Source organism: Dryobates pubescens, chromosome 15 (assembly GCF_014839835.1).
Source record: "Dryobates pubescens isolate bDryPub1 chromosome 15, bDryPub1.pri, whole genome shotgun sequence".
NCBI classification, from domain to species: Eukaryota; Metazoa; Chordata; class Aves; order Piciformes; family Picidae; genus Dryobates; species Dryobates pubescens.
In genome coordinates, this window is record NC_071626.1 from 13,389,462 (window position 1) to 13,404,194 (window position 14,733).

Genomic DNA, 14,733 nt, shown 5'->3' on the forward strand with positions numbered 1-14,733 from the left:
CTCAAGGTGCATAGAGGTTTCCAAAGTTCCTAATAACCATGGACTCTCTCTGCCATCCACCCTCTCAATACAGCTACAGCTGGTGTTTCTTCCGCCTTCTCACATGCCTGACTCCAGGGATGCCCCTTGCTAGCTTCCTACGCTAGACACAGTAGTTTGCAAATTAGAGAAGAGGGAGCATTGAGAATGCTGACATGGCTAACAGACTCAGCAGAAAGGTCAGGAGGCTCCCAATAATCATCAGCTTTTCACTGATGAGGTGTTTATTATCTCTGCCCAAAGTTATATCCTGTCAAAGCAAATGTACTATTTGGCCAGAGCTAGATGCTCTTCTCACGGAACTAGAAGAAAACAAAAAGCCGGATGGGGGAGGAGATGCTGCTTTGCTCCGGTCAAAAAGGATGCCCAAAAGATGATGCAGCCCCATAATCTTGTCACACACAAATCAGGTACAGCAGGTCTGGTCATCTACTGAAACAGGAGGTGTCAAAACAAACCCATGTGCATATAGTGTTTGACAGGTATGTGTGGCATCCCTGTCCTTCAGGAAAAGGTGTAGGTTGAACAACAGTCCTTATTCTTCTGCTCCTGTGATTCCACCCCAAAGAAGAATGTGGACAGCTGCAAAGGGCTACTTGTACCAAGGAGATCTCTTACCATTTATTTCAAGCAAAGCTTTCAAGCCTGGAGAGTTTAAACCCCCAAACTTTTGCAGTATTTAAAGAGTCAGCCAACCACATTTAGTCATAAGTGGGGGACAGTTTGTGTGGTTCCTCCCTGGAACAGATTCAGAATAGAGAGAATAAAGAGATACATTTTCACTGTACTCCATCTTTTCCCCCAAACATAGATTATTTCCCTCACTGGTGTTCAGCACAAAGCACTAAGTAAACTGTGCATAGCAGAAAGGAAGGGGCTGTTTAAACTGCATTACGTCAGGGAGAAAGGACAGGGAGGGGAGAAAAAAAACAACCAAACATACACACACACAAAAAACCCTACCACCCAACAAAAAACCTACTAATCAAATAATTATACTATAACCCAAATGCACACCAGGAATTCCCTGCATTCCTTTAGCATGTTCCTCTCCCCAAAAAGCTCCCCCTAAGGGTTCCTAAGCCTTTGCCATCTTTGTGCCAAACACCCCTTTCTCCCATTCACTACTCTGTGCTCTGTTCTTCACTCCTGTATATTGTTTGGCATTCCGCTTCACACTTCTCTACTAGGCCAGGAGCTTAATGCTTCTTCCTTCACACTCTCACACCCCCATACCAGCTGGTTTATACCAGCTCCTCCAGTTCACCCTCTTTTCCATTTCTTTCTCTCCCACAAAGCTCAGTTGTGCTTTTGCTGTTTACATAATGTAATGCCTGTAAATATCCTCTCCTTCCTCCCTCTGACAGGAAAAAAAAGCCTCAAGACAATTCCTTTTTCAGTTCAAAAGGTGGAGGGTTAGGGTGGTGATGATGGTATTTCAATGAGATTTTTTTAAGAGAGAGAAAGAAACAGAGACAGCACCTCACTAGTGTTGCTCCAAATACTTAAATATAGAGCAAGTTGTAGTCACCTAGACTCTCCCCTGCTTTTTGATCTCTCTAGATGTATGGCTTTCTAAATAGCACATTTCAGCATGGTATGGCACCCTTTCAATACACCATTTCTGAAACTCTTCTTCAGAGCTAGCCATCACAGGCCTCTCTTCCCTCCCTTAGACCCCTGCCCATTTTCACTGCCTAAAGTGCAAATCCATAATCCACATTTTTCTCTATTCCAAATTACCTCCATGAAATTATAGACAACAGAAACAAAGGCTTTAAAAACTCAAATAAGTGAGACGTGATGGAGTCTATGAAGATGAGTACCAGTAGGACAAATCTTTATCACAGGATGAAATCTTCTCTGATCAAGTTGGGGGGGGTCATTGCTTAAGATCCTGCTGTAACTGCTATAAGATTTTTTTTAAATAGATACAAATTCAAGAGTGATAATTACTGCTGGCATGAACTTCTGCCCTAAAATACTAGCTTCCCATGGTATTTTAGAGATACCTGTGACTGTGATTGAAGGATTACTGAAGCTGGGCTCCTCCATGTGCCACCATGAAGGCAGCAGGATCAGTTTCCTTTCTTAATTTTGAAAAGATGGAGAATTAGCCATTTTTCTTCCTAGTGCTGATGTAATGAAAAAAATAACATGTCAGTTTTCTCCAGAATAGGAAGGGATACAGGAGATTCATCTGCAAGGCCTGATGAACTGTAACTACTTCAAAGAAGTCAGCTGGCAGTGGAGTTCCCTACCAGATGATAGGGCTTAAAACAGAAATCCTCACCTAAGAGGTGTTCTTTTTACATTCTAATGCAGCAAATACACACTGTTCATACTTGAAGCCAGATTTCTAGATATTTTATAACTAGCATCAAAAAATCCAAACCTAATGCCACAAACCAGAACATCAGAACTCCCCCACCACCCCAGACTGCAGTCACAGTGAAGAGACTATTTCAGTCCTCCACAGAATATGCAATGTGCAGGAAGTGTCCTCCCTACCACAACACCTGGTGCAGCAGTCCCATAGAACAGTGATCTATAGAAATAATGTATGTTACACAGGGTTAGAAAACTGGACAAGCATTCTATGAAGCTCTACACAGATTTTAGTTACAACAGAGCTTCAGGGGTGCAGTCTGCTAATGGCTTAGCTACAAATAAGAAGGCTTATGTTACAATGTGCATTTACAGGAGACAGTGATGTTCCTACTAGAAAAGAAGACATTACTGAAGCAGGCAATATTTTATAAAGCCAAAACATATCGTGCCAGTCAGTAACAAACTGGCTTTTAGGGGCTACTGATGCTGATGAAGATAAAATCAATAGTGTATTAGGAAATAATGGCTACAGAGTAAGGGAACAAGGGAGCATTGTATCCGTTTAGACATTAATTGCATTGTATTTGGAGAAAGTATTATTAAATTGTGGAATTTGCTACAAAATCACGTGGTGGAAGAAGTCTATGAAGAAATAACTCCATCAGTTCCTGTTCTAGCAAATAAACTAAGTAGAACCCCTTGCTGCGAAAACTCCTAAACCAGTCTTTTTTGGCAGCTGGAAGGATATAGCAGCAGCTACTCTGAAGGATTTCAGCTGGCAGTCTTATTTGTTTTGGATCATTTACACAAGTATCAAGAGTTCATGCTTTTCAATAAAAGACTAGTAGATTTATCCTATTTATCCAACTACCTGAAGGGAGGTTGTAGCCAGGTGGGGGTTGGTCTCTTCTCCCAGGCAACCACCACCAGAACAAGAGGACACAGTCTCAAGCTGCATCAGAGGAGGTTTAGGCTGGATGTTAGGAAGAAATTTGTCATAGAAAGAGTGAGTGGCCATTGGAATGGGCTGCCCAGGGAGGTGGTGGACTCACCATCACTGGAGGTGTTTGGGAAGAGACTTGATGGGGTGCTTGATTCCATGGTTTAGTTGATAGTGTTGGATGATAGGTTGGACTCGATCTCAAAGGTCTCTTCCAACCTGGTTAATTCTATTCTATTCTATTTATTCTATTAAGATTGGTTAAAAATATTAAGTTGGAAAACCACCAAGCACACAACCAGCCACACAAACCAACTCATAAAAAAACCCCAACACCTAAAACCAAAACCTGCTTGTTACTTTATCTGAGTCTTCTATACAGTGCTCCTGCACTTCCACAAGGAGAATATAACAAGCTTTTGCTAGTCTATCGGGACTCATTTATGAATGGAAGAGCTGGCTTGGCAGTATAGACAGGTGATGTTGAAGCGCACTATGCTGTTAGATCAGTCAGGGATTCAATCACCTTTAAACATTATTTTCAGTTCCACCTTCCTCCCAGCCCTTCCAGTCTACACAGCTAAGTAAAAAGTACAAAGCAGATACTAGAACAGTATATATAGCACTTGCTTAGTGTTCCAACAGTTTCAGCTTTTTAAAAGGACCAGACAGAACCATGGCTTTAGTGGAAGGCAATCTGAAACAAGCAGAAGAGAAGTAATGATGCCCTAAGTGATGAAGCAAGAAAAAGTGAGGGCTGTTGTCACAGCACAGAGGCAACAAAAAAATGCAACAGGATAAGGAGTGTGGCATTATAGTACACATTTATAAAGGATATGCTGAGATCTGAACAAAGAAGGTCAGCCCAAACTGTAGATTCTTATACAATTCAGCTTCCACAATTAAAAATACCCACAGTAAAGTTCATAAAACTCAACTTGAGCTTTCTCAGAAGGAATAATTACCTGGATGTCTGCAGCACCACCTTTTTCTTTTTGTACAGGAGACCACAGGGGTCAAAACCAACTGAAAACTCAGTTTCTGCACTTTCTCCAATTTATTTTCTGAATAACAGAGGAAAAGCTAAAATGAACATCCAGACACAGAGCTGGCACATAACCAATACCTACATCACAAAACTAAGCTGAATGTAGTAGCTTCACAAGCATTTTAATTCTGGAAGTGCCACTAGAAGGCATCTGTAATTTCCAACCATTCACTCTCATTTATAGCCTCCCTTCTACAGCCTGCAGGGAAGTGACTAGGGTGAGACCAAAACAAAGTTGACTTGGATCCGGATCCATTTCCTGATACAAACATCTCTGCTAACACAAAGGACAAAGCCAACTGGAGAAAAAGAAGGGCTCTTCTGTCCACAAGGACACTCAAAGTACATAGAAGTTACTAAGAAACCCCAGTCAAGCTGCCACCTCTGCTGTTAGGATTTAAGCCCATTGGAATGCAGGAAAAACAACAGCCACCCTTCAAGATATTTTACCTGCACAAAGCAATTTTCTTGATAGTTCACACCCTAACTACCATGAAGACTCTGCACTGGGAAACCGGTTAACAGCCTGGCAAGCTCCAACAGAGCTCTTTAAACTCTCAGAGAAACTGTAGGCAACCCAGTTTAAGTGACAGCAGCATCAGCCCATGTTAACAAGTCTATTTTGCCTTCAGAAGCTAAAGCCATTAAATGTTTCCCATGTGAGGATGGGAAGCATTTCAGCTACTGTTAGATGAAGTACCTGCTACTCAATTGAACCTCAATTCTGAACTCGTGGATGCTAAAGTAGCCAGCTCTGCCCTGCTCCTGGTCACACCCTGTACCCTCTACTGGCCACCCTAAGACCTTTCTGTTACAGACTTCCTCTTGAAAAGGGAGTTGGCAGTTTACATCTCCTTCCCAGCAAGCTGGCCGAGCAGAGGCACAGGTGTGGGCTGTAAAACGGCCCCTGGAGGAGGCTGGGATCCCATGCACCTCTGTGAGCCCAGCTACAATCTTGTTCCGCAGAATGTGGTGCAGGCCAAGCACCCAATCGAAGCTCCAGCCCCAAGGGATGCTCTGGTCAATGAAGGCCAAGGGAGGAGAGGTGAGCCCGCTGAAACTTGCCTTTTTAACATCATGCCCCCCACCCCCCCCAAAATATTTCACTATTCAAATCTTAACACCCATCTGCAACTTGACCCCTACTACTCCAAAGCGTCACTCCCGCATCCCCACTCCCCTGATTTCTCAGGGCAAACCCACAACGCTACCTTAGCCCTCCTTCCCTCTCACGGAAGGGCCACGATTACCGCGGTGGAGCCACAAGTGGCAGGGCACCGCACCCTGCCCGTGCGCTCCAGGTACTGTCAGGAGGTTGCGGAGCGGCTCCCCCACACCCGGCCGCCCGGAGCCGAACTGCGGCACCCGCAGGGCAGAGTAGCACAGGGGCCCCGCGGGGCGTCGGCCGGGACGAGGCCACCGTGCTGAGGCGAGGCAGCGCTAGGAGAAGGCTGTGGCAGGCGGGGGAGAGGGTCAAGCTCTAACGGAGAGGCGGCGGCGAGCCGTGGCGGGCGGTACCTGCTCGGTGGCGCTGGGACAGCAGGCGATGAGCGGCAGCGCCGTCAAGCAGTTCAGCAGGAGGCCGCCCAGGGTGATGGCGTTGGGGGCCAGCCCCAGCGGGACCTGCTCCACCAGCCAGGCCCAGTAGGGCTGCAACCACGGCTCCAATAGCGAGCGCCCAGCCGCGCTGTAGCGATGCTGCTCCAGGCGCTTTAGCTGCGCCGGGGTGAGGGGCGCGGGCAAAGCCCAGGGCACGGCCATGCCGCCCCGCCGCGGGGGCCGCCGCTCGCCGCGCGCCAGATGGGACCCAGGGTCAGACCTCCGCCGTTCGGGGCGGAGCTGAGTTGAGGGCAGCGGCGGGAGGCGGAAGAGGCCGACGCCCAGTGGCGGCTTCACTGGAGTGGGGCCAGCGCCCCTGCAACAGCTAGCGCAGGGCGAGTCTCCTCGTCCCCAGACAGCTGTTCTTTCCTTCCTGCTGCCTGCGCCGCTCCCTCCTTCCCCAGCAGAAGAGGCCCTGTTTCTGGGCGGGTTGCCTTGGTTGTGGCTGCCCCGCCAGCCTGGCCTCGCCCTGAAGTGCTGGGATCCTTCGGCGGCGGGGGAAGCCCCTGGTCGTCGGGGGGATGCGCTTCAGGAGGGCCCATCCTGCCTGCTGCCGCTGATGTAGAGAGGCTGTGCGTCCGCGTCTGCTCACTGCTGGATGCGGGCAGGGTCGGTTGAATTCCCCTCTCTGCTGTGATTTTCTTTACTCATTTGTATTTCTTACGTTTCGTAATGTAGCGGAGGGCTGTACTAGGGGCGCACACAGGTGGTTGGGGAGGTGTTTTCCTTGATCAAAGCATAAAGGTAGGGCTTGGCAAGAAGTCCCTGCTGTCAGCAGAACACTACAGCCATGCTTGGCTGGAGGTGATCCCCACTGTATCAACGAAGAGGTCCTCCACCACCTGGAGGAGACCCGTTGTCTAGGTATTATTGCAAAAGAGAGGTTGTTCACCAAGTGTGTAATGGCAATCATACACACAGAGCAGAGGTACTTTATTTAAAGTTTGTGCAAAGATGGCTTTTAGGTGGTAGTGCCACAAAGCTAGCACAACGATGGCACAGTGGTTTGCAATGTAATAATAAAATACAGTACAAATAATATACAGTACAAATTACAGAGAGATTCTATATAGTGGTTGTATGGTTTTACATCACGTTGATCTTTGTATGCATGCTCCATTAATTACCTAATTATACTGTTAATTCAGGTGGTTTTACACTTACATATATATTCTCTTAGAGGTGTGGGGGTTTAGTATTAAAATCATCACAGGTTATGTAGAGGACACCTTGATGTTTTGATCTTTGTCCAAATCTGTCTCTGGTTTATGTAAAGAAGCCATAATGAGGCATCTACAAAAGCTGATAGAATCTTGCTGTCTTTAGATACTGCTCTTAATTACTGTCTTGTTTGTGGTATCTTAACCTTCAAGGTCATTTTGTCCTTTAGCCTGAAGGGCCTTCCATTCTTGTTATCCTGGTTTCAAACCAGTTCATTATAAGCTTGTTCAGCCTTACAGTTTTTAAGTCTATCCTTGTAAAATTACAGGATTGGCAGTCTTACATGTTATGAGGCACCTGGTCACCTCCATGACCATCTTAGCGGAGGTGCTCACAACAAATACTCCTTTTCTGAAATGGTGGCATGTAAAAATCGCTTTAATTGGTCTTGTGAAGGATTTTACATGTGTTGCTGAATCTCTGGGATGATACATGTTTTCTGAATGTGGCCAAGGAAAGGTGAGCATTATATAATCTAATGGCATGTTAGAATGAGGAATAATTTTTTTAAGTTACTCTGTTGTGAGCCAGGGGCTGCATTTTTCTGCCCAGACACAACAATTTCCTGGACAGAGTAATTTCCTGTTATTCAGATTGAGTTGATTCACTTTGATAAAGTTAATCTCTACTGCAAAGGTCATGAATGCTTGACATATGCAAAAGAGCCATTTCAAAATCCATTGGTGTCCTGTGTCCCAAGTGCTATGTTATCCATCAGCTGATTTCACTTAAAGATCACTAAATAAAGTGTGATGTGGCAGTTGGGATTAGGGGTCAAAACACAGAAGATACGAACTGCTTGTAAAGGAGGGGGTAATATATAGCATAACAAAGATTCAATAATAGCCAGCTGCAGAATAGCAAAAGGGAAATTGTGACAGTTGAGATGCACAACTACCCAGATCTCCAGTCCAATGGAATTACTGGGTTTGGGAAAAGCTAAAACACTGCCCTTTTGATATGCTGTGCATTGCTGTTGTCAATGATTGTAGCGGTGTTGGTACTTAACGGAGAGATTAATCAAGCTCTTTGTGATACCAATGGGATAAGAAGAGAAAACAAACTAGAAGAAGTGGAGGGGAAAGTACGTGGTGTTAAAAGTGATGGCCACATGAGCAGAGGAAGAAATAGATTCCCTACTGAATTTATTGCTGAACTTGGAAAAGGTTTGTTTTAATTATTCAGCAACAAAACAGAGAGAAAAAGAACATAGGTTTTTAAGTCCAGTGCATTTAGACTTCCAGCACTTCCTCAGTATTCAGGATGGATTTTTCTTGCAAATGCTCTCTGCTTCGGCGAAGCAGCAGCTTTCCTTGTCAGTCAAGTGGCAGTAAGTACCCTGCGCTTAAAATAGAATGCCTTTTGCTCCAGAATCTCAAAATGCAACAAAAGAAGTTCATAGAGTAAGCCTTCCTTCACAAAGCTCTCTAAAAGTCAGCACTATTCTTTTTATTTATTTTTTTCAAACATTTTAATTTTTCTTTTTTTTTTTTTTTAAATTTCTGAGACTCTGTAGAGGCCTCCTTGTAAACAACATATCTTAATTTAAACATTCTTTAAGAAATTTGCATATGTTTTTTCTTCTCTCCTTTCTATATTTGTGAGTCTGTTTGCAGTGAGGCAAAAATGGGCTGTCACTGGCCATGGACTTTCTGTGCAAATGGGTAGCTACAATGCCTGTGTCAAGCTCCACATACAGCAAATTGAGAATGGATCTGTATATATACAACATTTATATATGCCAGATACTGTTCCATGGGCAAGGAGAGCAAGCCAAGAGATTGCTAAATATTTTCCGCTAGCTTCCTTAAAATAAAACCCTTTTGTCAACTGACTTTGATTCTTCTTTCTCTGTGCATGTATCTTGTGTGCTTGGGTCTGTCTTCTTATTCCAAGTAATAACTTTCCTTGACCTGTATAAAAGTCAAACTGAACACCAAGGTGGAGTTTCCAAACCCACATGTATAAATGTGTGCAGAAAAGAAAACCCTTATAAAAGGGGCTGCTATAATCCCAGAGCATACTGGTTGATGGAGAGTGTATGCAGCACACAGATAATATGAAAATGCAGCTAGCTGAAGACTTAAACTCGTTTCACGTGAGAAATTGGAGAACAAAACCATAAGCCATAAAAGCACTACTAGTTTCACTTCTCCTAGAGCTTTTGTGTTTTGCTGTTACTTTATCTCACGTGACCAGGTTTGATTTGCTTCTCTGTTCCTCCTAGGTCTCTTTCAGGCTCACTAATTTCCTGGTAATTCCATGAGAACTGACTTTGGAAAAATTTCTTCTTGGGAGCATTTGGTCATATGTTCTACAGCATTATACTCTGTTGCCTCTCTTCTCTCTCTTCTTTTTTTTGCCTGTAGTTTTTGTTGTTTGGTATGTCTTTATTTTCCCAAGCTGGTATTCACTGTAGATTTCATTCACACTTTCTTAATTCTGTGGGTTTTATCACACCATTACCTGTCCTGGTTTGAGCCAGAACAGAACCAATTCTCTCTTCAGTGATTTTACTTTTCAGCTAGTTCTAAGTGACTACACTTTCTGAAGTTAACAGCATGTTTTTGTAGATAGTGTCTGTCTCCAGAAGTGATAATGCTTAGTCTTTCTAGTTACTACTAAGGATCTGTACACAGAAAGGCTCTTGCTTATACTGGCTTCTATAGAAAACAAGGTCACTGCTAAATCTTGTGTACCACATTCAAGTGCCATAAATGAAAGGGTCTTAAGTAAAAAAGTTCACACTTGAAGGGTGGAGTGGACAGGACAGGTGACCAAAACTTGACCAACAAGCTATTTCATTCCTTGTATGTCATACTCTATATAAAGCCTAGGAATCACAAGGGCTAAGCCATCCTCTTCAATGGCCAGTGTCTGAGGAGGACTCTGTCCCTTCTGCCTTCAATTGCAATTGGGCTGTTACTGAAACCAGGTCCTGAATCCAGCCTCAACCCATGACACTATCAAACACCATTGCTGGAAAATCCCATTAGGCAAATCACCATAAATCAAAAACTTGTATTTTGTTAATCTTTATTTAAGGTGCAGCAACCTGCTTTAGATCTGCTAGGAATCCCTTTCCTACCTTACCTTGTCATTCCTCTCAAAGTAATTTTCAATTTTTAATCCAGAGACTTGGCTGGTCAGCATAGTTAGTGTGAGAATGAATTTATAGCACACTAATGCTCACTCATCTTGATGCCACCCACGGCCCAATACCCAGTGCTTCCTATTGGCGTGGCACATCTCGAGCCTGAGGGACAGCCAATGGCAAATGCTGGGCAATGAATCTTGGGGAGGAATTAAGGGCAGTCGAACGTAATGCTTACCATACTCACGGTGAAAAGTAGCTTAGTTCAGCTTGTCTTTTAACACTGCTGGCATCTGGCAGACATTAGAGTAGCTAATTCCATTGGCAGGGAGCTGAGATTTATGCTGGCTTCCAGGTTATTATACACAGTATATTAAGACTGAGGAGGCAGGTAGATACACAAGCATGAAGCTGTAAAGATCTTTGCATACAAAATGCAGGTGGCTGTGTGTGTCCTTTTTAGCTTACTGAAAGGCACAAACTCACAGGAACTATTTTTGGTGCTGACTATAATGTATCTCCACCAACTGAGAATATTTTAAATGAGGCTCAGGTGCTTAAATGCTTAAACCTACACAGTTTGTATTCAAACTGACCCTCTCCCACAGCCTTGTGTGCTTCAGAACAGATGAAAGGAGTCTTGATTCACTGGTGCAATACAGGATAAAATATTAATCCTTTATACAAATTTTCTTCTTAGTAGAGGCGTTGCCTTCTTTAGTGTGTAGGTGTGAATGAAAGTGTAGTAGAAAATTGATTTGGGCAGGAACAGGGTGAAACTCAGGTGGAGAGATGGCCAGGATTACTGGGGACAGAGAATTGCTTCTTTGCACAATTTGTAACACAGAAGAAATCACAAAAAATGGAAAAGAGAGAGAAGAAAAACTATCTCAGAGTGAGTATGGTTTACAGAACAAAGTGAGAAAATGCATTCAGATCCCCAGACTGAAATAAGTGGTAATTCAACTGCAAAACCACCAGTTCAGCAGGGGTGGTTTTTAGTGATACGCTCTTTTATTATTGCATAATTACTGACTGCTGGGTGTTTGAAAGTGCACCAACATCACATAACCACCTCGTTGTGTACTACTGGTCTAAGCAGGCCTTTATCTTTATAAACCATAACTGGAAATCAATCATTAGTCAGTAAGCATATAACCTACCCCGTCTATACAGCCCGAGTGAGAACTGGTAAATAAATGACAGGGAAACAGGGAGTCAACAACCTGGCCAAATTATGTCTGACCTTGTGTCTCACATGCTTCAGAGTTTGCTGGAGGCTTACACACAATCATGCCCACTCCTGAAATATTTGGAGGTTAATGATGCTAAAGGTGGAAAAGTAATGTAGCCTTTTAACCATATCTAAAGGGGTTTTTTTGCCTTGTACAGTAAACTCACTGTGATATGATCCAAGTCCCTTTCCTGCTATGATACCTACAAGAGCTCCATGAATTGCTGAGGTTATAGGTGGATCCAGAATGATGAAAGCTGTTTGTGATTGGCATTTATAATGTTTAAAATATTGGGAACGTACAGACATGAAATAGCATGTGTCTGTAGCATGTATCTTCACTCACATTCTGTGTCTTGAAGTGTAAGCCCATTGGGTTAGGTGAGTGCTTGATACTGTATTTCCTCAGTGTGGTGGCCTCAGGTTCCTGCTTTATTGTTTGTGGAAATTAAACAAGAAATATGGTAAGATGAGACAGAAAAAGAAGCCCTACAAATATAGTAAACAAGAACTTGATAGATCTTAAACACTTCATATTTATTGTACATTAAATAGAACCGTTTCAGTTCAGTTGAGAGACTGATGAGTTGTTTTTAGGAAATCAAAACTTCTAAAGGATATGTTCAGCTTAAATGATCATTAAGTACACAAGTATTCATTATAATATTATCATACTCTGTTAAACAATTCTCAGGTGAATCAGATACCTTATCAAAGAGGTATGTATGTATTCAAAGGGTGTTATTGCACAGCTACTGGCTAATCCGCGTACTTTCAGTCTGTGAAAGATATACTTTGTACCACTCAGTACAAACTGGCTGCTGCCTCATGTTTATTACACAGCTTCTCCTCTCTCCTCATTAAAAACCAGAACACAATCTCAAACAGAAAATAAAGCTGAACATTACAAAACTTGTGTTGTCTTCAGTTTGTTTCATTTCAACCACAAAAGCAATCCATGCGTATTCTTTCTTTTCAGTAAAGAGCAGGTAGGGAAAACAAAACAACATAAAAAAAAAAAAGAAACAAAACAAAACAAACAAAAAGAAAAAAAGGGAAAAATAAGAAAGGAGAGAAAAAAAAAATAAAACCCCAACCACACTTCTCTTCTGTCATTGCAAGAGCTAAAATGCTGTAATTCTGCTACCAATTTCCGGCGTGTGGGAGGAAACACTGGTGACGGACTCTCACTTCCCCTCCGTTCTGTCTGCCTGCACTTCACGCATATATGAATCAATGATATGCGGAGGCACTCCATCCATCAATAGTCTGAAGAATGAAAGCCCACCTAAAACAAGGAATATGACAATCTTCAGGTTCAAGGTCCATGGAGCAACAGCTTTGTGCCTTTATTTTCTGGCATAGGCAACAAAGATTGAGTCAGTCCCTGCTGCATACTTCATTTTGAGATGTGATAAAATTCATCCCTGTTCAAAAGTCCAGCAGGAGAACTGACCATTATGTAATCTCTTCACCATACAGAACTTTTCTGTCCTCTTGTGCAGGGTGAATTTCATGTCTAGAACATCATATATTCAATCATTTATCTCACCCCATGCAATAGTCTGATAAGCTTCAGGGCAAATAACCCTCCTGGATTTCCATCAGACTGAGTGGAGTATATTCAGAGATGGAAGTCAGCCCAGAGGGAACAATGTAGAAAACACCTGACTGTGATGAGTTGTGGAAAACATGCACAGACATTCAACTACTCTAGTGTTGGGTCTTACAATGGTTTATATATAGCAAAATATTTACCAAGTTGCTTGAAAATAGCAGGTGAGATGACATATGTAAAAGAATGATGTGGGAAAGAAAGGAATTTAGTTACAGGTGCCTTTAGACTCTACAGAGAGGTGATGAAAGTAAAAAGTCATCTGCTGGGGAAGTCTAGAGAATCATTTTGGATTAGATTTTTAAATAAAAGACTAAATGCAATCACCTTGGATTGAAGTGCTTAGTCCCCAAAAGCTCTGAAGTTTTGCTGGGGCTTGAAGCTACTGGTATGTGATCTTAAAGCTGTGGGAGCTCCTGCACCAGTCCATGGGGGGGACTTGGTCTACAATCGCAGCTAGCATCCTCCTTAGCTGCCACAGTGAGCCTTGGTATATGCAAGCCCCACTGATAAACAGGGGTCTTTTGTACCTAATGTTTCCTCTAGCCCTGCCAAAACTTTGTTTCCTGTCTCTGTGAAACTAACTTTTTGTTTGGTTTTTTGTTTGGTTGGTTGGGTTTTTGTCTCTCCTGGTTTTATGATGGTTGGAGTCAATATTCACTGCACAGGTTTCAGAAGTACCATTCACAGACTTTTAACACTATGTGGTTTATGACTGTGGTTTAGGTACTGTGAATAAAAAACTGAATCAGACCTATTTTAAATCAATGCTATAATAGAAACCTGGGCTTGTAAGAAAGCCTTTGGAAGTACTCAGTGGTTTTTTGGTGTTCTGGAAAAAGGGATGTGGCAAAAGGTTTTAAAGAACACTTACTAATTTTAACAATCCAAGACAATTATTTCTTTCAGTGCCCAGAAAGACATTTATGTAGTGTCTAACACACCAAGGTTTGCCCCAGCCAGGGCACCCCAGATCCCACTGATGTAGTAGCAGTAATACAGTACAAATAATCCAAATGACTAGAAAATTTTCAAGCCATTGAAAAAAGGTGGCATGAAAGCTAAACACGTGGGTATTTCTGTTAATTTCATTGAAATCAAATAACATTTGGAAGGAAGAGTGGGGAAAAGATAAATATTTTGCTAAAAACATTAGTCTGCCCTTTCTCAGGGTGAAGGGTGCATTTGTTGTAAGAAAGCTACATACCATTACTATTGCTCGTACAAGTCAGCATAAGTGTTCTGTTCTGCAAGATGCAAAACCACCTACTAATGACTGCACTTACCTTCTGATCCTTTTGTGGAACACACCAAAAGCTTTAAAGCAAAAGTACATTGGCAGGATGAAGATACTGCTGTCACTGAGTGCTTCAGCTAAATGCAACTGAGCTGATACTTACATACAGCATTTATCCCGAGTACAGATTTTAGGAAGTTATAACCTTTATTAGCTCAAGGATTATCCAACTAAAATGCTATTAGTTACTAGTGATTATGAGACTGTGCTGTCTCATTCAACATTGTCATTGTTGCAGAACTGCTGGCTCCGACCTTAGGTAGATGCACAATACAGACCAAAAGAAGCATGCTTTTTGGCATTCTTTTCAACTCA

The 14,733-nt window shown here is 42.7% G+C and overlaps 2 protein-coding genes across 3 annotated transcripts in view; both read right to left on the bottom strand.

Moving 5' to 3' along the window:
- Nucleotides 1-6,196, bottom strand: part of CHPT1 (choline phosphotransferase 1) — a 20,279-nt gene extending 14,083 nt beyond the window's left edge. For both annotated transcript variants that reach the window (XM_054167645.1, XM_054167644.1), the window contains exon 1: nt 5,877-6,196. In XM_054167645.1, coding sequence (XP_054023620.1) covers nt 5,877-6,119 — 243 coding nt within the window. In that variant the 5' untranslated portion in view covers nt 6,120-6,196. The remainder of the gene's footprint in view (nt 1-5,876) is intronic.
- Nucleotides 6,197-12,593: 6,397 nt separating this feature from the next.
- MYBPC1 (myosin binding protein C1) overlaps nt 12,594-14,733 on the bottom strand; it is a 45,605-nt gene continuing 43,465 nt past the window's right edge. The window contains exon 27 of the mRNA XM_054168088.1: nt 12,594-12,794. Coding sequence (XP_054024063.1) covers nt 12,694-12,794 — 101 coding nt within the window. The 3' untranslated portion in view covers nt 12,594-12,693. The remainder of the gene's footprint in view (nt 12,795-14,733) is intronic.